Genomic DNA, 22,774 nt, shown 5'->3' with positions numbered 1-22,774 from the left:
AAGACAAACGAAGTTATTTCTTCTATCTCTGGCACTCAAGAAATTGTATAATCATAATTTCTTGGAAATGTCTCTGAGGCTAACACTGCCAAGTAAAGTCAAATAAAGCTGAACTAAAATTGTCCACTTAAAAAGCTTTGATAAGAAACAAGTCACAGATGAATCCTAGAGCTTATTTGTATAGACTCAACCTGAAAGAAATGTGTGATTATTAGAGTGAATGTTGATTTAGGAATTCAAGTCAAATAATAAAAAGTGATTTTTTTAAAGGCTTTTCAAAGCATCTTTTTCTTCAGGAATATACACTCCCTACATCTATTATAACAAGCTATGATATTGTCCTGAGTTCACTGGTTTACTACATTCCAGAAAGGGGCCTAGTCCACTACACGTGTAAATTATCTGCTGATATTTGTTGAAAAAAAAACAATAGAAAATGTTGCATTTAAAATAGCCTCGGAATTAGACACCTTGAAGAACTTTTTGAAATAAATTTGCCATAAACATGCGCTAGTAAAGATTTATGAATAGCATTAAGTATGATGCTTTTAAAATATATATATATTTTGGTAATGGAGAAGGAAGCATCAAACCTACACCACTATTTCAAAGTATTTATAAAATTTTCACAATTTATTCTATTGAGATTAGACACTTCAACCCATTTTCCCCCATGTGATTACCATAACATTTATAAATCTAGATAGAGTTAAATGTTTTTATAATAACTCCTTGGTTAACTGAGTTTTAGACAATCAACTTACTTCTAAAGACATTTAGTACTTGGTCAGGCAATTGAAGTGTTTGTTCACAAAATGGACTTCATATTTTTAGTTGTAGATATTAATTTAACAAGTACTAAAGAGAGAGAGAGTGAATGAAGGGGAGAGAGAGAGGGAGAGAAGGACAGAGGGAGCAAGAGACCAACAGAAAGGAAGGAAACTGTACTTTTAATTACATAATTAGGGACTACAATTGCTTCTAAAATAAATAATTGTATGTCCTTCCAGCAGAGGGCAATATTTGCAAGTCATTTAAATGATATCTCAAAAGTATTTCCTCACAGGACAGTATAAACAAATGCGAACCTATCACATTGTTATTGGGTAATAATTTCTGTGAATTTCAAAGAATACTGCAAAGACAATTATTTAAATGATTGCATATAAAACTCAATGTCTACTCATAGTAAAGCCAGCAATAAATTAGTTCTTCCTTGAATATGTAAGAAGATTCAATTTTCTGGAAAGAAGCACATTTCTCTCATATTATTTGTACTTTCCTCTGTTCATTATTAACCATTTAGCTCAAATACAATAGAAAAATCTCATGGTGGAATAAACAAAGTAATTGTGGCTTTACATCAATGAATAAATTAATGAAAAAGTAATAAAATTTTACAAGTAGAAGGGGAAATATAGTAATCACTTACTATAACACTTCATTTACACAAGTAAAGCACTGAAGTTCATTAAAGTTAAATGATCAATTAAAAGTTACAAGGTTGATAAGCAGCAGAATCAGGACCCAAACCCAGGTCAGCCAATTTCAATTTTCATACTGTAATGCTGTCAATACTCGAAGTGTGATCCCTGAGCAAGTGGTACTGAAGACTTGTTAAAACTGCTGAATCTTAGGCTTCATTATAGACCTATGGAATCAGAATCTGTGTTTTCACAAGATCTTAAATGGTGACCAACTACTCTAACTCATACTCCTTCTTCATTGCTGTTTGCATGGTTTCAGGCAATTCATTCAATCTAATTTTTCTCCTCAATACAATGGCATGAAATTAGTTTAGTTTGAAAAAATAATTATAAGGAATAAATGTGATCCTATAAATGAAAGTCATTCATGATTTGTACTGTGCTACAGACATAGAATGAATTTCTGTAAGGTCCTTTTATTTATTTATTTATAAAGATGTTATTTGTTTATTCATGAGAGAGAGAGTGAGATAGAGAGAGAGGCAGAGACACAGGCAGAGGGAGAAGCAGGCTCCATGCCAGGAGCCTGATGCGGGACTCGATCCTGGGACTCCAGGATCACGACGTGGGCCAAAGGCAGGCACTGAACCGCTGAGCCACCCAGGGATCCCACCTCCTTTTATTTTTAAGATTGCTTAGGTAGAGGGGACATTTCTTCTATAGGAAGACTTGTCTAATAATTCAATTTAAGGCACTGTTAAAATTGGATTGAAGAGGGTGTAAGGCCTAAGGGAGGTAAGCAAGTATGGGTGGGAGTAAGAGGGTAAAGGAGGTGTCCAGAGAAAGAAAAGCCTTTTTCATATCACTAAATTAATACTATATGTATAACAACTGATATTTCTTTGCATAAAGATAAGTCTGGTGATCTTAAGGTGACAAAAGTACATTTTTCAGTGCCTGGATTGGAGGATCAGATCAAAATCTGTTGGATGTGCAAATAGTGCCTGAATATATGTGTCTTATATTGGGAGCTATTAATTTAAGAAAAGCCTAAGTGGCATTTTTTGGTCTCAGGTGGCCTAGTAACAATTTTTGTAATTTTCCACATACGATATTTTCCTTTGTTTACGACTTTGCTCAAGATGTCCCCTCTGGTTGGGATGCTCTCCCAGTATCACTGCCCCTCCTCACCCAATTCCACTGGGCTGTCAGCACCTCCATAGAGCTAAGTTTCTATTCAAGTATGAAGACAGACAAGGAAACAGCATTTCCTGGGATCTTTTCTGTATTCTTTTACTCCCAGGCTGGGTTATTTACTTGTCCAATTGCATCCTTAATTGTTTGTAATTGTATTTATGTGTCTATTTCCCATAGCTTCTGAGATCTTTCAGGGAATATTCCCAGAAGCTAGTGCAATTCTTGGCACTAAGTGAGTAATTTTAGAATGAGTTAATCAATATTAGCAATAATTCTGATTCAAGCCCTTGCCCTGTTATCAAGAGAATGGAGGAGCCAGATGACATGAATTTCAATAAAGGTGAATACAACTATTTTACTATAGAAACAATGTTTTCATGTTGGATTTGTATTGCTTGGTACACTCTCAGATAATCTACAGTGCAGAGTTAGCAATTAGGTTTATTGGTGGTTTAGATCTTCAATTATTTGAGGTGAAATGTAAGCAGGAGTGCTGAGAAGAATCAGTTTTATATCACTCTCTTAGCATCACAGATATTTATCTAATTTCTATTTTTGGCATAATTTCCCAGAATTTAAAAATCATAGATCTCCTTAAATGAACTTGATCTAATGAATTTGGACACTAAAGAATTGAAAAATATAAATATTTTGAAAAGCACCCTAGATGAGTAAAGTTCTGATTAACTCGAACCTTTTATTTGAAAGGAGTTACGTGTGTGTGTGTGTGTGTGTGTGTGTGTGTGTTTCCTTTTTCTACTTGATCATCTTTGGGGATATTATTTTAAAGCATTCCAGAGTTTTAGAAAAACCTGGTTCACTGTTCAATAGGGGTGTATATTTTAATACACGTTTATTAAAATGAGACTAAGATGCCTCTGGTATTCTTTTCTTTATTATAATTCATACTGATGTGTTATGTAACAACTATCAAATTTAATAACAGCAGATGGTTTTAGCTACTTTTGATTATCTTTTTTTGGCTATCTATTCAGTGCATACATATCCATTGTATTGTTTGACCTAATCAGGGAACATTCTTCCATGATTCTGTATTTAGATCCATACTTTTGAGATTTGGTCTCAGAATCCCTAAGAAAAATCTACTCCCCCTGTTGGCTTAAATAAAATCCAAGGATTTTGACCTTGACAATGTGGCTCAAGGGCAATCGGTTTTGTAATCACTTGGCTGAATGGCATCTAAAAGGTCTGTGATTCATGTTAAAGACATTAATAATTAATATAGAGCTAGCATGGCTTTCTTGCTTTGCTTAATGAAGTAGATTCATTGATGCTATACCTATGTATGTGACAACGAAAGTCTTACATGAATGTCTATCTGTAATTCTACTTTAGGGGAAGATGGTACAAAGAAAAATATCACATTTTAAAGGAATATAAGCAACTTCAAATGAATCTTGAAAATATCCTTAGTGATCATTTGTTAACATGGGCAAGATACAGCCACAAATTTTGCCAGTATATTGATATTATCAGAGTATGCTGTAACTCAGTTAAGCAAAGAATCATAAAATCCTAAGGAATTTATATTAGGATTTTATAAATACCGCCTGTATTTTATTTAACCAAGGGCACTGAGGTTGCAGCTCCTCTTTTCTTTCTCTTTCTCTCCCCTCCCTTCCTGCCTTCCGCCTCTCTTTCTTCCCCTTCCTTCCTTCTTATCAGAAATTAAGACACGATACATGAACAATATAATTATGCATTCTGTGTACATATGTTTTCTATCCAAGGGAGCCCAAGTGCCCCAGAATTCCAGAAACACAAATGCAATATGTTGTAAGCTTCCTTCCCTGAATCACACACACTGTCAGGGCTGGCGGTAGCGCGCTGAGCAGAATGTAGGAGACTGAGGAGTAACTTGTCAATTTTTAATCAAGCCTTCCTCCCTTGAAGAGCCAAATGCACCCAGCCTCTCTGCAAACTCTGGCGATGATGACAGGCTTGGTTTCCATAGCATCCATTCCTGGAGATGCCCACAGGGGTCCTTGGTCAGGGCGATCCACCCAGCTCCCCTAGAAAGTTGGCCACCTGGCCAGCCAGCAGCAGCTTTGCGTCTCCGGGAAACTTACTCTGTCCGTGGTGCTGAACAGTGCGGCCGCGACGCGCTGGCCCGCGCTGCCCGCCGCGCTCGGGAGAGCATCCCTGCCGCTGCCCGCCCCAGAACTGTGTATCCGCTATTTACTCACGTCCTCAAAGAGCAGCAAGCTTTCTCCATCTTAATTCGACACAACCGCAGAGCAGAGTTGCGCCGGCGTGATGGGAGGAGATCACCGGGCAAGAAGGAAAAACTAACAGCAGCATTGCTCACCTGAGACCTCAGATGCTCCCAGGAGTTTTGGAAGCGCTCTGCTCCCTACAGCAAAGACACCATTAAAAAAAAAAAAAAGAAAAGAAAATACTATTCTTCTGATTCTGCTTTTACACAAAGATTCTGTGACATGTCTGCTCCTCCGTTTAAAAGCCAGAAGATTTGACAGCAATCAGGTTTTCAAAAACCGGGAATTTGCGTTGTTTTTCAGTGGACTGACTTCCAGGACAAGGACTCCTCTGCACCCGCCCAAATACCAAGGCACTGGTGCGCCCTTTGCCACCGGATCCTCCCCTTCCAATGAGACTTTCTGATTGTGTCTACCAACTCTCCTATTAGGAAACCCGTGGGTTGCATGCAGCTATTCTGTTGTATTCTCTTTCTCACTCCCTCCCCTCTCTCACTCACACTCTTGCTGGAGGCACACCAGTACCGTTCTGCCGAGGAGAAAAAGCCCACAACTACCTAAAGCGATTAAGACAATATGCGCAACTCTCGCCTTTCGTAGCGATCACTATTTAAATCTGGCGAGAGCCAACACCAGTCTTTTCAAGAATGGAGTCGGTAAAACAAAGGATTTTGACCCCAGGAAAAGAGGGGCTAAAGAATTTTGCTGGAAAATCCCTTGGCCAGATCTACAGGTAAGAGAAAGCAAACCCATGTTTGCCTGGGGCTCAGCATGAAAAAAATCTGCAGGGCTATTTCCGTAAACCCTGGTTGCTTTGAGAGATTGTAATATGATCGGAAAGTCTTTGTTGTTGTTGTTGTTGTTGTTGTTGTTGCTCATTGCTCAAGTGGGGCTGCTCTGGAAACCTGCTTATTAATTCGGGAATGTTGCACTAAATGAACCTGTCTGCTTTGTGTGTATGTGTGTGTGGGGTTTTTGTTTTGGTACCTGCAGGTTCTCATCCTTTCTTACCCAGGATTTATCCTCTTTACAATCGAGAAATGATCAGCACCTGTTCAAAGAATCTTTGTTTTGGTGTTTATAGTGACAACAAATTAAATTCCTTTGATGCAGACAAATGAATTTTTTTTAAAAAAATAGAACCTTCAAAAAATTAACCAAGAAATTCCAAAGAGTAATGGCAGAAGGAAATTTAGATCTCAGCTTCAAAGCCACTCAAGTACAGAATCTCCCAGTGGAATCTTCCTTCTGTGCTGAAGGAAGAAGAATCAAAATATATCAATAATTAATATCTAAAGCGGTTCCTCTCTCAGAACCTAAAACAATGTACATGTATTTTAATTCTTTGACTTCTCCCAGAAGTCTATTTCTTGCCTGTCACAGTGTTTATAAGAAAAGCCATAATAATAACCAGCAAAATGACTTTGAAAGTACTAGAAATGATTTCATTTTCTCAACCTTCCAGTAGTCAATGTAGTAATTATGCTGAAAATTCTACAACTTTAAATCACCTGAAGAATACTACATGAGTACACTTTTCTTAATAATATGAGCAAAATTAAGAAGAGAGGGCAGGGACAGAAGGATAAAACGATTCCAAGAGAGCGCTAATTTTCACATTTGGGATATTGAAGGCTTTAGAAGTGTATAGAAAATGTAAAGAAAATGAGCAATGCACTTCCCGATTTTCCAAATCTCTTTGGATCTGGTGGGCTTCATGGAGGCACCATCATGCACCTATGCGGCAGTAGATACCGCAAGGGCCCTGCAGTCCCGCAGCTGCCCTGGAAAGAGCTGTTCTTTCCCAGCTCAATTGCCATCAGGTGGGGAGTTCAGGTGTCTAGTCTAACTTTGCATATATCAGCTATAAGCCAATGTAAAAAAAAAATCACATTATTTTTTTCTCCCAGAATAAAGAATTTGCCATGTGTTCTGACATTGAGGTTGAACTTAAAAAATAAGAATTAACATGGTTGCAAAAACCTCCATGACCTATCCTCCAGGTGATATTTTGTAGGATTTGGAAGTCTGACATTGTTTTTCTGGTAGCCTCAAATTGCTTGGCAGTCAGCTCCCGACCTGTGCATTCTTGGAATCGATCTTAAAATTTCATTAGCTTTACTCATGTGTTTGGAAACGATTGTGTGTGAATATATCATTGAAAGGGGCGCACAGGAAAATAAACTACACGGTGGATTGAAAAACCTCTGCAAATTGTAAACGGGGAGGTTCTTTGTTTAAATATCGGAAGTATCCGTCTCAAGAGTCCCCGATGATTGTCCTCTTCACATTGATTCTCTTCTTTTTTAGTAGACATTTCACGGCTATGTTGTGAACTAGAGCAGCACCCTCAGCTTTTAGGCAAACCATTCCATCACCCCGCTTTCTCCTCCTCCCCTCCCCCTTCCCTCAAGGACGAAACCCTAAAAGGAACTGAATTAGACGGCAGAAATCTTGTGAAACACTATGCAAATTAAAAAAAAAAAAAAAACAACCCAACAACAACCACAAAACAAAGCATAAACGTGAGCTCTACTTTTGGTGGAACACCTTACCAGAGTCGATTTTGGGGGGCACGTTTGTGGGTCTGGGAGTCGCATTTGACGCCTTTGGAAATCTGACATTTTTCGCTGTTTGTAACCGGGATAGTAATGACGCAAGATTGTGAATAATTAATTATTCATGTTCTGGCAGCGGGAAGCTTAGGTGTCGGCCATATGCTGCGGAGGCCTTTGTTTCAAACTCGAGGAACAGGGAGAGGGAAGTAAGGCAGGTGACGGGAGGGCGGACGTCGGGCGGCACCCGGGCCTGGAGCGAGGCGCAGGGTCCCTCGGGGTCGGCGCCCAGCTGCGGGGCGGGGCGGGGCGGGGCGCGCGTCCCTAACCCGGACAGCTGCAGCCTGCGGGGCACAGGCACCAAGGGCCCCGGGGTCCAGCCGCCTTCGCTGGGGGGCGAGGCCCTGCGGGCGGGGGGCGTCCACCCCGGGGCCCACCTGGCGCCGCTCCCCGTTTCCCTACAAGCTACAGACCCCGCGGGAAAGTTAGGCCCGTGTGGGCGAATGCAGGCGCTGCGGGACGGATCCCGAGGCGATGGGGGCGGGGGGGGGGGCGCCCCCAGCCAGGTGGTGTTAAAGTTGAAGACGTGCAAGGAGGGGGCCTGGCAGGAGGCTGGAGAGCCGGGGAGGTCCCGAAGCCGGGTGGCGCCCTGGCACCCCAAGCCCCGAAGGAGGACCCTGCCAGGTCCTGGGCGTCGGGGGTGCCTAACCCGCGCATCCTTGACCCCCGCCCCCCGCTCTGCCGCGCAGGGTGCTGGAGAAGAAGCAGGACACCGGGGAGACCATCGAGCTGACGGAGGATGGGAAGCCCCTCGAGGTGCCGGAGAAGAAGGCTCCGCTGTGCGACTGCACCTGCTTCGGCCTGCCGCGCCGCTACATCATCGCCATCATGAGCGGCCTGGGCTTCTGCATCTCCTTCGGCATCCGCTGCAACCTGGGCGTGGCCATCGTGGACATGGTCAACAACAGCACCATCCACCGCGGGGGCAAGGTCATCAAGGAGGTGGGCAGCCGCGGCACCCGCCTGGGCCCCAGCGTCCCCGCCGCCCCCGCCGGCGCCGCCCTCCTAGGACAGGGACCCACCTGGGGGCCGAGTCGCTCCCTCTGCGCTTCTGCTCCCCGGGCCTTCCTCTGCGCACCTGCCAGGTGCAAAACAGCATCGAGCTCCCTATATATATATATATATATTTTTTTTTTTTTTCCTTTCTGAAGAATGACTTCATACGAGAAGTCGCCTAATTAATGTCTGCTGAATGTCAATCGGAATCTTTTCCGGTCACTCGCAGGAGGGCTGCGTGTCAGTGATGATGGGGTTCCTCTGGTGTCCTCCAATTCCGGCCAAACATTCCCAGTAATAATAAAAAAAAAAAAAAAAAAAGGAACAAATCCAAAATCAAACCAACGGGGAGCCTAAGGGCTTTGAGGAGCGGGCCACCGGGGTCCCAGGCCCGCCCCCTCCTGATGGCTGTGCGGAGGGGCCCTGGGGACAGGAGACTCAGGCCTCAGAACCACCGACACCTGTGGGGCTCGCTCCCCGCTCGGGCCCGGGCGAGCTGCAGCAGGGCAGAGCCAGGGTGCAGGGGGGACGGGGGTGGTTCGGGGACGACCGGGACCGAGGAGACCCCCCCCCCCGCAAAGTGCATTTGGTTTCAAAATAGGAATCAAAGGGAGCAACGCGCTCCTCAGCTGCCCAGGCGAGCTCAGCGCTCCTGGGCCTTTGGGGCGCCGGCAGCGAAGGTTCTCTCTGGGCGGCGCGGGCTGGCGGGGCGGGGGGGGGGGGGAGTGTCAGGTCTTGGGCTTCGGACACCGTAAGGCCCCCCCGGACCTTCCCGTCCCCACTGGCCGCCCCCACCCTCCGCCAGGTCCCCGGGCGACCCGGGTCTCTGCGGCCTGCGCGCGTCCCCAATCTGCAGGGACGATGCTTTTTGCTCTGGCTCCTCCGACGTCCTCACCTTCCGTCCCAAGGGCCCCACGTCCCTTTCTCAGCATCGCCCTGCTTGGATTTCATTCTGGAAACGACCTCAGCTGCTGCCTTAGTGCTGGCGGGCCTTAGCTAAAGGGACCCGGCTCAGGGGTCCCCGCCCGCAGCCCGCAGCCCGCAGCCCGCAGGCGACTGCCTCCCCGGAGGGCACTAACCTCCACACCTGGAGCTCAGAGGGGAGGCTCCTGCCTCGGGGTGATCGCACCCGCCTGATGGGGAGGGGGGAGCTGGGGGAGGGCAAGGCCAGGGCCCAGCTCCCTCCTTAACTGCCAGATGTTTCCAACAAGCAGTTCAAAGCCGCGTGTCTCCCTCTACAAGAAGGTCTACGTTCAATTCTGTTAGAAAACGAAAAGTCGGCCACCCCCACCTGGGGAGCGCGGGGGGCACCCCGGGGCGCCAGGGGCCCCGCCTGGGGTGTGCGGCCCGAGCACTGACGATGCTCTTTCCCTCCCCTCCCCTCCCCCCCAGAAAGCCAAATTCAACTGGGACCCGGAAACCGTGGGGATGATCCACGGGTCCTTCTTTTGGGGCTACATCATCACCCAGATCCCGGGCGGCTACATCGCGTCTCGGCTGGCGGCCAACAGGTAAGGGCGCTCGGGCTGGCGCCCCGGGAGGGGCGGGCAGGGAGTCCCCGCGGCGCCCGCCCTGGCAGGTGCCTCCTCGCAGAACCCGGCCCCCAGGGCGCGGGGAGGGGCCAGACGGGCCGCGGGGCTGGGCGCACAGGGGCGCGGGGGTGCGCGGCTGGGGGGCGGTGACACCTGCGGCTCTGGCCAGAGCATCCCTCGGGCCCCGGCTCCTCCGACGCGGGCCCTGGAGCCGCCTGCACGGTGCTCGGTGCTCGGGGTCTCGAGGACGCGCTTCCAGGGGGGCAGCGGGATCTCGGGGGCGCGGGCGGGGCGAGTCCACCTGCTGCTGAGCCAGTAGGTGGGGCGGAGGTGGGGTCCGACCCCGCGACGCCCTGAGGCTTCCAGCCCCGCAGCCCAGGTCCCAGCAAAGCTCCGGGGAAGCCACCGGGGTCACCTGCGGAGACACCCCGGAGTAGGGGGCGTGAGGACGCAGGGGGTGCGGAGCTCTAGGAGCACACCTGGCCACTGCAGGAGGAGGGGCAGCTGTATTTGCTTCACTCTGTAGATATGAAGATAAATAAAACTAAATTAATCTTCCTTAAGTCTGAAGGATAAAACTGAGACAGAACGCCCGCACTCCCTCTTCAAGTGTTGCTTCATAGAGACACCCCCCTCCCCCCCCTCCCCCCGCAGAAGACTTAGGGTCTTTCTTTGGACTTTGTACCTGTGACTTCACCTCTCTCGCCCCCTCCAAAGCCGGATATTCCGGGGAAGGGATCTTGACCTGGGCACCTCTCTCCTCTTTGCTTTTGTAAACCGGTCCCTCCTCATTTCTCAGTAAAATCTCCGAGGCCTCTTTCAGTGGCTTTTGTCATCTAGGATCCCTTTCACCAGCGGTGACTTCCTGCTCAAGATGTTTCCGCCCTCTCCTGTCCAAAGCCCAGGGAAGAACTCTTGCAAGTTTATTTTAGGCTTCAGAATCCTTGGGCCAGGATTTTTAGACAGTCCTTCAAAATGACAAAAGAAGAGAGTGAAAGATTAGGAACGGTGCCTTTTGAATATCATCTTTCCCCTGACATCATGATGGTTTGTACTCAGAGCCAACAGGAGACAAACTATTCTTTTAAAAAAGGAGTTAGCTTAAAATGAAAATCATTAAACTCTTTAGAGAAGCCAATTCTATGGATGGGATAACTCAAATAAAGGGAAATATTTCCTTAAATAGTCCTGGTAATGAACATGTTACACTTTTGGCTGTCATATCCCCAAGGCATAAGGTCTTGAATTGGGTTTTTTCTCTCCAAATTTTTTTCTAAAACAAAACAAACTTCACAGAAAGATAGTCCAAATATATGTATACGAACTATTTTCACTTCAGGGGAAAACAAGCAACAATTCACACACACAGAGAAAAAATGATATAGGAAACTATCTAATGTGAAATGAAAGGATAATGGCTGTGCCTTTAAGGTGTTTTTTTTTTTTTTTTTTTTCCCAGTCAAAACCCTCAGCTTGCCAATTGTTAAAATGCTAACATTTTCCTGCCAGGAAAAAACACCAGGGATGCCCCAGCTTTTCCCTCTTTGTAACACTAGGAGGTCAGTAAACAGGTTTTCCTGGCTTAAAAAAAAAAAAAAAAAAAAAAAGCAAGCTCCTCTCTATCATTTGTATTATGTTTAATAAAGACTGATGCTAACTCAGGTTCTGATATATTTGGTAGATTTTCCTTAAAGGAGAAAAGTGTGAACTTTAGAAGTCATATTTGGATCTGAATTCACCTTACCTTTATACAGATATTCAAGAGAGGGAAACTTAATGTTTTCAATGTCTTGTGTTCTCTAAGACTGAGAAAACTACAATTTATTATAAAATATGACAACGTATAGAAAATATAGACTAACTTCCTTATCAGATCTTAGCGCGTTGATATATTTGCCTCATTTAAAAGAATATAACAAAACATTACAAATACAGTTGAAGCCTCCTGTGAAGACAGGTTTGAGAAATATATAATAGTCCCTTTTCTCATGATGAAAGTATCATATTCTAAGAAAAATATATAAAAATCAAATATAATAAAAATCATAGATTATACAGAGACCTTATTGTTAACATGTTGGTAAATATCCAAACAGCCCTATGTATGCTATCTAGAATTTTATCTTAGAACTTGTTTTTTATTAACATAAAATCTGAGAGATTTTTAGAATTGGTCTGAAAGTTATACATTTCCCATTACGATCATTTTTCAAAAAAACTAAAAGCAACATACAAGACCAGTTTTCCACCTGCAAATATTGTGCGCCCATTCAAATAAACTTCTCCCTGTAGATCATCTAATCATAGAACAATATTTCCCTTGGGTGGGGTACTGGGGACAGATTCCTTTCCCTCTAGGTGTAAAAAAAAGCTCACTTTGGAAAGTGTTTGCCATCACAGGTATGGGAGGAAGCGGAGTAGAGGAACTGAGGTGTGTGGAGACTGCTCCTCTAGAGAGAAGGGCTCCTGGATACACCTCCTGGCTCGTGTCTCAATGAAAAACCATTGGCAATGATGTGGCTTCTCTATTTTATGCTTTCAGCAAAAGCAGCTGAACCCTTGGTCAGAATACAGATCCTTGGTCCCTTTTCTGGTCGGACTTTAAGTATTCTTGTTTTCCTCCTCATTGAGGGGGAAAAAATGGGGAGTCACGGGGAGAGGAATCTCAGTCCCAGAGGAGGACCTTTGCATCATTTTTTCCTTTGTCTTTTCTTAAAGGGCTATTGCATATTGTGAGCAGGAGAATTTAGTTACCTCCCTGGAGGGCTTTGGGGTGAGGAGTCAAGGAAGATTCCTGACAAAATCTGCAGTGTTTTTAGATGAGAACAGATTTACTCCAGTGATAACAATGTGTTGGGGGAGATCAATGTTGTCTTTAAACAGGACCAGACAATAGGCTTATAATAGTAATCAAGATAATTACACATGTGAAATAGCTAAGGGTTATTTTTACCTTGCATTTAGACTGATGAGGGACCTAGGCAAGTACTTAACAGGAGAAACAACAGAATTTTTGCAAAAGGCCTAATGAAAGATGGTCAGATTTACCAAAGGATATTTGGTCAACCTTATGTTTTTAATGGACTCTATTGTCTTCACAAGACTATTCTTCCTTCTGTCTAGGTGGCAATATTATATAAACCCTATTTAAAAATTTTCCCCATTCTGCTCATGCTTCCTTGATCTGCCAATGCTGATTTAGTTTTTTTACAGGCACTTCTTGCCAGCTGTCACATCAGAATTTTAATTATTTATTAATTTATTTAATTATTTTTGTTTTGTCCAATTAAGTGTAAGCTCCTTGAGAGCAGGTGGTTGTATCCACGCTGTTTTCATGGTTGTACCCTAGCATCATAGACAGCCTGGCCCAAGACAGGTATTTGTTGAATAAATAAAATGAACACCCCCAACAAAGCATTTGGGCTTTTTAAAAAGAGCCTAGAGCAGAGTGTTTAAGAGACAGGTTCTAAAGACCAACCATGTGGATTCAGACTCTTGAATGTAGTACTTAATCACTGAATGCTATAAAACATTATTTAACTCCTCTGAACTTCAATTTATGTTTCTGGAAGAGGGGACTAATCAAACTACCTACTTGATATGAGTATCATGGCAGCTAAATAAGAGAATACATGTGAAGTTCTTACAAGTGCCTGGCCCTCATTAGTTATTGGCTGTTATCATTTATTATTAATAAGGTCCTAAATTCAGAAAAAAAAAATGAAAGAATGAATAACGTCTTGAGGCCATTCAATATTCCTTATGTTTAAGTTGGTCTTTGGTATTAGTAATACAAAAGGATTATTTCTACTGTGATAAAAATGCAAATCTTTCACCCGTTGGATTTCTAGCTTGAACATTATTTTCCCATACACATTATTTACACATTATTGTTCAAAATAATAACAAATGCCTTAAGTCTCATTTGAAGGACTGTCTTAGCAAAGCTTTTTAGCCAAGGGTAAAGAGAGTGCTAGTGATTCAGTGCTTTCAGTCTTTGAATTCTAGTCAGGCACCAGAAAAACACTTAGAGAAATCCATTTTAAGTTTGAGATTAGACTTCTCTGTTGAAAGTCATAGTTTATTTCCCTCTACTCCTCTCGTTAATTTAAAAAGTGTTTAATTGCTGGTACCGCATTTTGTCTTTTCGGGTATTTCTTGGGTTTCTAACTTGATTTTTGCTAAAGTAAAACAAAAAGAAATAATTCTTTATTTGCATAAGAGATTGAAGATCCTATGTGTCTGTAGCAAGTGGTGAACTTCAGCTAACAGGAAAAAAAAAATCCCTATTAGAGAAAGATAAGGTTCATCTAATCCAATCTTCTCCCTTAGGGACCAGGAAAGGAACTAGAGAGTCAGGGAGGTGGTGACTTGCCCAAGATCACAAAGAGATTGGCACCAAAACTCAGATATCCAGTAATGCATGACCTCAGGTTATCTCTACACTGAAATTTAATATCTCTGCCTGAAACTACGTGCTTCACGGCGAAGTTCACTTTCAGCAGCGAGCTGAACCATCTGCTCTCTCAATGAGTGCCTACAATCCATCATGCCCCAAATCCAGGACAAAAATCCAAGAATTAGAAAGAGAAGCCTTTAGCTGGCCCAAGGGATCCTTCGGTTTTGGTGGCAGGAGAAACATACTGTATTTTTTTTGTGTGTGTAAGCAGGGACTCCCAAATGGTGTGGCTTCAGGAATGATTCTGTTCCCTTCTCTACAAGACACAAAAACCCAAACATGATAATGACTTAAACATATAGTGTGATTTTTCTACAGGAGAAAATGTGGCATTTAGAACTTTTTCTCCCAACCTACTAACGTGGTCTCCTGCAAGATTTCAGAGATTTGAGTATCACTGGGCAGGGGTGTGGGTGGGTAGGTAGTTGGGGTAGTTTAGACCTTTTATCTGCAAAAAAGAAGAAATTCTTCCTTGGGATTTTGATAGATACAACTCAATTCATACCACCATCATGAGAGAGAGAGAGAGAAAGAGAGAGAGAGTAGTTTAGACTTAAAAAAAAAAAAGCAATGAATTCAAATGCATGGATTTTAAAACAAGTAATGTGACTTTGCATTTATAAAAATGAAATGGAGTATACTTTAGGTAAGAGTATACTCTGGCCTTCCTGATTCTGAAAAATTCTCCTGTCAGAGGGATTTTTCAGAAAGAGAGGGATGAAGATATTTTAAACATAACATCTTCATACTTTAAGCCCAGAAAGGAACATTTTTCCTGGTGTTATTCTCTTCCCTTCACAGAAATAAAACAATGAAGATGCGCTTTATTTATTGGAATAAGCTTTGGAAATGAATTCTTAAGTGACATTACTAAACACAAATGCAAACATTATCTCTATCTATCATCTATCTATCTATCTATCTATCTATCTATCTATCATCTATTATCTATCGCTCATTTACTTATCCATTGCAGCATCTATCGCAAGCAGAGGTTCCTTAACCCTTCCAGTGAGAAACATTTGCAAATTCCTTTTGTCTGAGAAAATAATTCAGACTGGGAACAGAAAGCTGCGGCAAGAGACCACCGTCCTGCTGCGGTGGAAATGGTTTCTCACCATCCAGTCCTGTAGGACCAGAGGTGACTGTTTCACTCATCTGGCAGCCTATCGGATATCTCACCGCCTCCTCATTGTGGGTTCTATGTCTTAGGTGTCTGGGACTGTGCGGAAGAGACCTTCCTTTTTTCCAACAAAAGAAAATACCCTTTCCACAAGATGAATAAATGGATTGAGAGGGGGAGGGGTCCCCAAGGGCTTGCACGTGGTTTGCTGACAGGAGCTTCTCTTTCCTTCCATCCTCCTCTCCTCTCACCCTTTACTAGCTCTGGCTTCCCCTGCGGCCGCCACATCCAACTACTGCAGTGCAGAGGCAGCCTGGGGAGGGGGGGACGTGATTCTGAGGGAGGAGAGAGTCAGGTGGGCAGCTGGTACAATGATTCTCCCGCTGCCATATGCCACTGTTGGGGCTGTCTAATTTCTCTGTCATGAGTGATGAAGTCATTTTTACAACTTAATGATGTACCAAGGGACCCAGAGGGCTGGCTTGTGCCTGTGTATTCCTTTTAAAATATGGGAATGGGGCATCAGATGTGACAAAGGGAGGCGCCTGAGCCCTGATTTGATTAGATTAAATAGATTAAACAGCCTGCATCAGTCTATTCCTACAGACCCTCTAGGACAGGATTAGTGCCACACCTGGGGTGAGGAACACTAGTTCCCTGTTAAGTGACAAGTCATCGTCCAAATGGAAATGGTTTGATTGATTTGGGGAAAATGAATATCATCTGCAGAAGTGACAGGTCACCAGTGTGCCTGTCACCTCTAGCAGGCAAAGCCTTTTGGGGTGGGCTTGGTAGCTGAGGGTGTTCGTGGTTCTGGGTCATAGAGAAATAATATGACTGAGAATTTCACAGCTAACTCACCCTGGACACACCAAATGTTAATCATCAGTCAGGGTGTGATGCAGGTTTTCAGCAATTACATCTGCTTTTCCAAACATTTCTGTAGCAGGGACACTATATGCTTCTCCCTTTTGAGAATCTGCTTAGTAATATAGAGCCTCCTACCACACCTACACACACATACACACACCCCTGTTCTTGAAGTCACTCTACGTAAGAGAATATAGTAATTTCACACTGGAAGACAAGAACAGAGAGAGGGAGAGAGAGAGAGAGAGAGAGTAACAAGTAGAGGAAAAACAAGTTGAAATTAGGTTTTAACTTGAAAATAAGCAAATTGAATTCATTTTAGTATTTCATTTGCTGCAGGAGAAATCATGAGGAAAACAACAATTTTAAGTAGCTTTCAAGTGGTTTATCATTTTGAAAAGCAATCTTAATAAGCAAATGACCCTTATTCTATTTCACAGAGATTATGATGTTCCCTGAGAAATGGAGAACACCCATCAGTTTCTCATCCTCTTCCTAAGGCATTTGAAATGTTAAGATTTTTCACATTTAGTTTGCATGTTTTTTTTTCTTTGCCTTTTTTTTCCCTTGGTGCAATTACTGACACTCATCTCTGACTTATATTTATACATGTGGGTTTTTCAGGTGGAACTCTAGCTGCCAATTATAAGGAGAAGGACATTAGGCGAAAAGAAATATCATTGCTAGTAGAGATGCAACTTACTCTGGGGGACTTCAAGTTTGGCAAAATTTATTTAATTAATAACTACATGGCTTGATTATTCAGTGAAAGAAATGGTTTAGTTTATTTTATTGCTGAAAAAATTTTGTGTAATTCAGCTAGAATTTTCATTGATGGTTTATTTTTATATGTGGTGCTGATATGAATATATTGCCTGATGTTATACATGCTGATATAAACACTGCCTTATATTTTAGAGAACTCAGATTTATAATTTAGAAAGTATATATATATATAGAAATTTAGAAAGTATATATATATATATATAATATATATATATATATATTAAAAATAGGCAAATATTTACTTGGGGAGATTTGTTTCTAGAAAAATTTTTTTTAAATGTAGAGTATAATATTTCTCAATTTACCTATACATTATTCACCTTTACTTGAAATAAGTGGTGGATCAGACCATAAGTAAGCTTCTTAACTGACATGAATTATAAAACAAACAACAACACAAAACCCAGAATATAAACCAGAAGTCAGCTTAATTTTACAAATGTGCAATTGGTTACTTATATATATTGAATAGAGTCTTAAATTTCTATTCAAAATCAGCATTCATGAAAACACTCTCAAATAAACTACATTATTATTTGTCTGCCATTAAATTTAGCATTCGGCCTATTGAGAAACATTGAAAATGTACCTGAGGAAATCCACAGCGAAATTTCAAAAGACAATTAAGATTGTAAAAACGAACCTAAAAAGCAGCATTGATGCTTTTCTTAGTTCTACTGAAGTCAAGCAGTGACATGATTACTTAATTTATATGATGGAGTAAAAGACAGCCTTCTCCTTCTCTGTAGTTAAAAAGAATTTAGAAATCTAGCTTTTAGATCAAAATGGGGAAAAACAAAGCCAGCTCAACTGAATGGAAACATAGAAGAGCTACTCTAACCAGGCACAGTGGAGAGGGGTGAGTGAGCATCAGAAAGCTTTTCAATCAATGTGAAGTAGATCATTCAGGGATAACATTTCTACCTCTCCCTAAAGAGTACATTTGTATTGGGGTGGGAAGAGAGAGGATATGAGTTGTAAATTGTTTTTGTAATTGCCTTAGTTCCTCATTTCAGGAGACAGATGAAATTAGACAGATTCATTTACAAGACTAAATATACTTTATCACTAAACTTTTTACATACGTCATCTTCTTCATAAATACTCTGTAAGGCAGACATTCTTAACACTCGTTTTATTGATGAGAGAACTGAAGGCAAAATAGCAGTTATTTCCCCAAAGATCACTAGCTGATAATAGGAAAAGCTGGAGTATCAACCCCAGTATATCTGATTTCAAAGGATGTGCTTTTTTATTAAACACATTTCTCCCTTTTTAAAAAAAAAACACATTTCTCCTATTAAAAAAAAAAACTTTAGCGTGTGTTCTTTAAAACATTTGTTTTACAGTTTCTTAAAAAAATTCACTGTATTATTTAGTGCTAGGCTAGGCTCATAGGGAAGAACATGGCTGTGGAATAATTTAAAACATTTTTTCACGATTCTGGTTTTTAGACAAGCCTTCTAATCAGAATAAACTTGGAAACCTATTATGGTAGAGATTGCTTTCAGGGCAGCAGCGCTGTGAAATGCAATTGTGTGTCAGTGTTGAAACCAGTGCTAGAGATAATGAAATTCACATGAATATTAAATATTTCTTGGTATATAATCTATTTCCTTCTGTTGCGATATCAAAAATATATTCAATGCTTATGTTTGTTTATTTGTTTGTTTTGGTTGACATCAGGCCAAACGAAACGAACGACTGTCAAGCATAATACAATATAGATGATGACATTAAATATTGATAAATGGTGGGATTCTTTAAGAGGACAATATGTCATCTCTGAAGCATTACCGCCTAATTTAATTTTGAAAGCAGAGCTTTAGCGACAGTGGTTTCAAAGGCTGATGAGGATGCTGTGATAAACAGAGAATGTAAATGGCAGTCGGTTTCAGAAGATTCTACAGTGTTGTTGGGAAGACAAGGATGAGGCCAGACTGGGCCACGTACTTGAACTCAGCAACTCTCTCAAGTGAGGATTTGATAAATATCCGCAAGAATACTCTAAATTCTAGTCCATAGCCTCCATCCTACAGTTATTCTATGAGAGTAACTCAGCTTCCTAGGATTTTTAGGATACCCAGAACAGCAGTTCATCTCTACTAAAAGCTCAAGAACAAAGAAATGATCAGTTGATTGAAATAGATATTGGGATAACAAAGGTTCAAAGAAGAAAGATCTGTTATCACCCACATATACCTCAGAAAGGGAAGTTATTATCGCCTTCTGTTTTAAAGTCTTCGAACAAAAGTAACTGGGTAGCCATTTCCTAAGAGCATGTCATGTATAAAGCATTCTGATAGCAACATGGGGTTTGAAAACATGAAATAAAGACCCAGACTGTGTTCCCCAAGGGGCACAAACAATGCAGGGTTAGGGGAATATGTGATGTCTTGAATTAAATCTTATAAAAGCAATCTACAGTGCTTGAGGAGTCTCTGAGAGACGTGATTAGCTGAAAAAAGAGGTGTACATGTGTGTGTGTGGCGGGGGGTAGGTATTAGGGATAAGGGTGGAGGCAAAGCTATTACCAAGACACATATAATTCATTTGGATGATGCCTGTCCATGTAAAAAAAAAAAAAAAAATTTTGTTTCCCGCCAGATATTTTAGATTGTCTATTGAGGCACAGATCAGGAGCCCGATGCAGTGCAATCCACTCTGTAGGCCTTCGGACTGGGCGATAGAATTTTTTCTCTATGTCTTCATGCACTTTAAGCTGATAGGATTTCAAGATGACATGAAACAACTCTGAATCCATTGTTGCAGAAACAATACTATTTAACCAGGACAAAAGCACTCTGGGAAAAAAAAAAAAAAAAAGGGCAAAGAAGAAGAATTCTCTGAAAACTCTAAGGAATGTTGGGAAATTCCTGTATAGTGATAGCTGATATTTATAAACCATTTACTCTGAACCAGACACTGTCCCCTTTCATAACTAATTCGTTTAATCTTCCTGATAGTCCTTTGAAGTATGAAAACTTACTACTTCTATTTTACAAATGGAAAAAGTGAGGCTTAGTGAACTTAATAACAGCTTGCCCAACACTATACCTAGAAGGAAATCAGAGTTGGAATTTGAATTCACACACCGTAACCACAGCTTTTATTCTTAATATTATGTTGTGCTGTTTCTATGTCCCCAGGAGAAATACAGCAGCTGCTCAGTTGATTCGGTCAGTGAGGGCAGTCCAAAAGAGGCCAGAGAACTTCACTTTGGGTCTTGTTTCAACCATCAAATGGCAATTTGTTTTGTAAAGGAAATCGCCCCTGTTAGCAGGTGTTTCCGTTCCATTCTTGCCCCTCCCCTCTATAAATAAGGGTAAACTCCCTTTTGCAGTGGTGTCTACCTCTGTCCATTTTAGGTTTGTCCCCAGCCCTGCCCCAGATCTGCTCTTTTTATGCTGTCTTGGGGGGAAAATCTAGCATAATACTGCTAAGCCCATGATTCTCAAGTCAGGAAAAGTAACATCAGCGTCACCTGGGACCTAGTTAGAACTGCAGATTCTCAGGTCCTGACCCAAACCTACTGAACCAGAAGCTTTGGCACCCAGCAGTGTTTGGACAAACCCTTGAAGGCGGTGATCATGAAGGATGAAATCTGAAAAATCACCATGCTGAACTATTTTGTATTCTGGGACTCCTACTCCATACTTAGTTCTATTTCTTCCATTTCTCTTTTGAAACCTAGACTTGGCTCATAAGGAGACCAAACCTTCCCTAAATAAGCTTCTCAGGTTGACTACTTTGAAACATAGGGCAGGAGTAGAATCCTCTTTCACTCCTCACTGCTATCATCCATTATCCAAGTTGTTTTTGTCTTCCCAAATTGTTGCCATTTTACCTGCTGCTGCTGGCACCGTGTGAGTACTAGTTCTGCTGCTGTGACAGTAGAGGAGAGCTTAGCGGGAATGTGTCTAGGATCTACAACCAGCCTGAGTAAATGCAAACCATACTTCTCCACTTATATTTATGTGACTGTAGCAAGCTATTTAAACTCACTTGTACTTGTTCTATGAAATAATTACAGCAGTAGCTGCAATCCTACAGCAAACTGATCCTATTGTTACTTTAAAATGAGAATCTAGAACAGTGACTGACACACACTAACACTTCCAGTAACCATTGGTGATTTAGTATTATTTCTACCTGACTGGCTCACATTTATGGATTTATTTTTACATGTAGGTCACCTTTCAAGTGTATTATTTTTAGCCTCACAGCAACCCTATGACATGTAATACATGAATTTATCAACATTGTACAGATCCTAACGCCCCTTAAGTGTATGTCAGGTGTTCTTCTGGGTGCTTTACTTGTAATAACATGTAGGTTCTGTTAATATCCTCATTTTGAACGAACTAGGGGTGGTGGAAGGGGAGGTGGGCGGGGGGTGGGGGTGAATGGGTGACGGGCACTGAGGTGGGCACTTGACGGGATGAGCACTGGGTGTTATGCTATATGTTGGCAAATTGAACCCCAATAAAAAATAAATTTATAAAAAAATCCTCATTTTGTTGGCAAGGAATGAAGTGTAGTTAGTTAAACAAACTACTCGAGATCATTCGAGTAATAGATGACAGAAATGAACTTTGAAGCCAGGCAGTCTCGTCTTAGAAACCATGCTCTTGACCATTATGTGACTCTGCCGTCTTATAGGCAAGGAATCAGAAGCCTAGAGAAGTTCACTAATTTTCAAGTCACATAGTTATTAAGGAACAGAGCTTGGGTCCTATAAAAATTTCTGTACCATAATTATGTTACTTTCTCCCCCTCTACCACCGTTGGTGACTTTGGCGCCTTGCTCCTCTGTAACCCATCATCTTGCCTAAATTTACATGGCTCTTGATCACTTTCTTTCGCACTGGCCTCACAGATCCCTCTCCCCTTAATTCTAGTAAGCTTTCTGCTTACTTCCCTCAGAAGGCTTAATCATTATCTTCTACAGTCACTCTAAATTGCATCATCTCCTGGGTGCCATGGACTTCCAGACTCTGCTCTTCCCCTCGTACAATCTGTATTTCCTCAAGTCTTCCTCACACCTTCCTTGTTCATAATCTCACTCTTGGTGGTCTTACTTCTCCTACTCAGGGTACAGGGGCCACCATGTCCAGCCATTTTAAATACTGACCTAGTTTCTGACATAGAATGAAATCTCTTGCACTGTTTGAACCTTTGCTGATCCATTTCCTCTTTTTGGAAGTTCTTACTTCTTCCTTTTAACATTCATCTTCCAAGGCCCGGTGTGAAAATATTTCCTGTGAAGGGCTCACTACTTGGTCACTCCAGCTGGATTGGGTCTTTTCCTCCCTTGCTTTTCACTTTTACTTCTCTTATGACCTTTGGCTTAAGTTATTTCTTGCTACTTGTCTTTCCCTTCCTTTCCCCTACCACACCAAGGGCCATCCTATCTTTTCTACTAAGTGCCTAATAGCATCGTACCAATGACAGAGCACAGATTTTCATGTCAGAGAGCCCTGGATTCCAGTCTCCACTTAATGCTTGCTTGTGTCTTGCACAATCATTGTC

At 42.1% G+C, this 22,774-nt stretch overlaps 1 protein-coding gene across 1 annotated transcript in view; it reads left to right on the top strand.

The window, feature by feature from the left end:
* The first annotated feature begins 4,574 nt into the window (after positions 1-4,574).
* The window catches only part of SLC17A6 (solute carrier family 17 member 6), a 40,758-nt gene continuing 22,558 nt past the window's right edge, over positions 4,575-22,774 (top strand). Inside the window, exons 1-3 of the mRNA XM_077866198.1 lie at positions 4,575-5,594; positions 8,166-8,418; positions 9,865-9,983. Coding sequence (XP_077722324.1) covers positions 5,509-5,594; positions 8,166-8,418; positions 9,865-9,983 — 458 coding nt within the window. The 5' untranslated portion in view covers positions 4,575-5,508. The remainder of the gene's footprint in view (positions 5,595-8,165; positions 8,419-9,864; positions 9,984-22,774) is intronic.

The sequence above is a fragment of the Canis aureus genome, chromosome 23 (assembly GCF_053574225.1).
Source record: "Canis aureus isolate CA01 chromosome 23, VMU_Caureus_v.1.0, whole genome shotgun sequence".
Lineage (NCBI taxonomy): Eukaryota > Metazoa > Chordata > Mammalia > Carnivora > Canidae > Canis > Canis aureus.
This window is presented reverse-complemented; position numbering and strand designations above follow the sequence as displayed.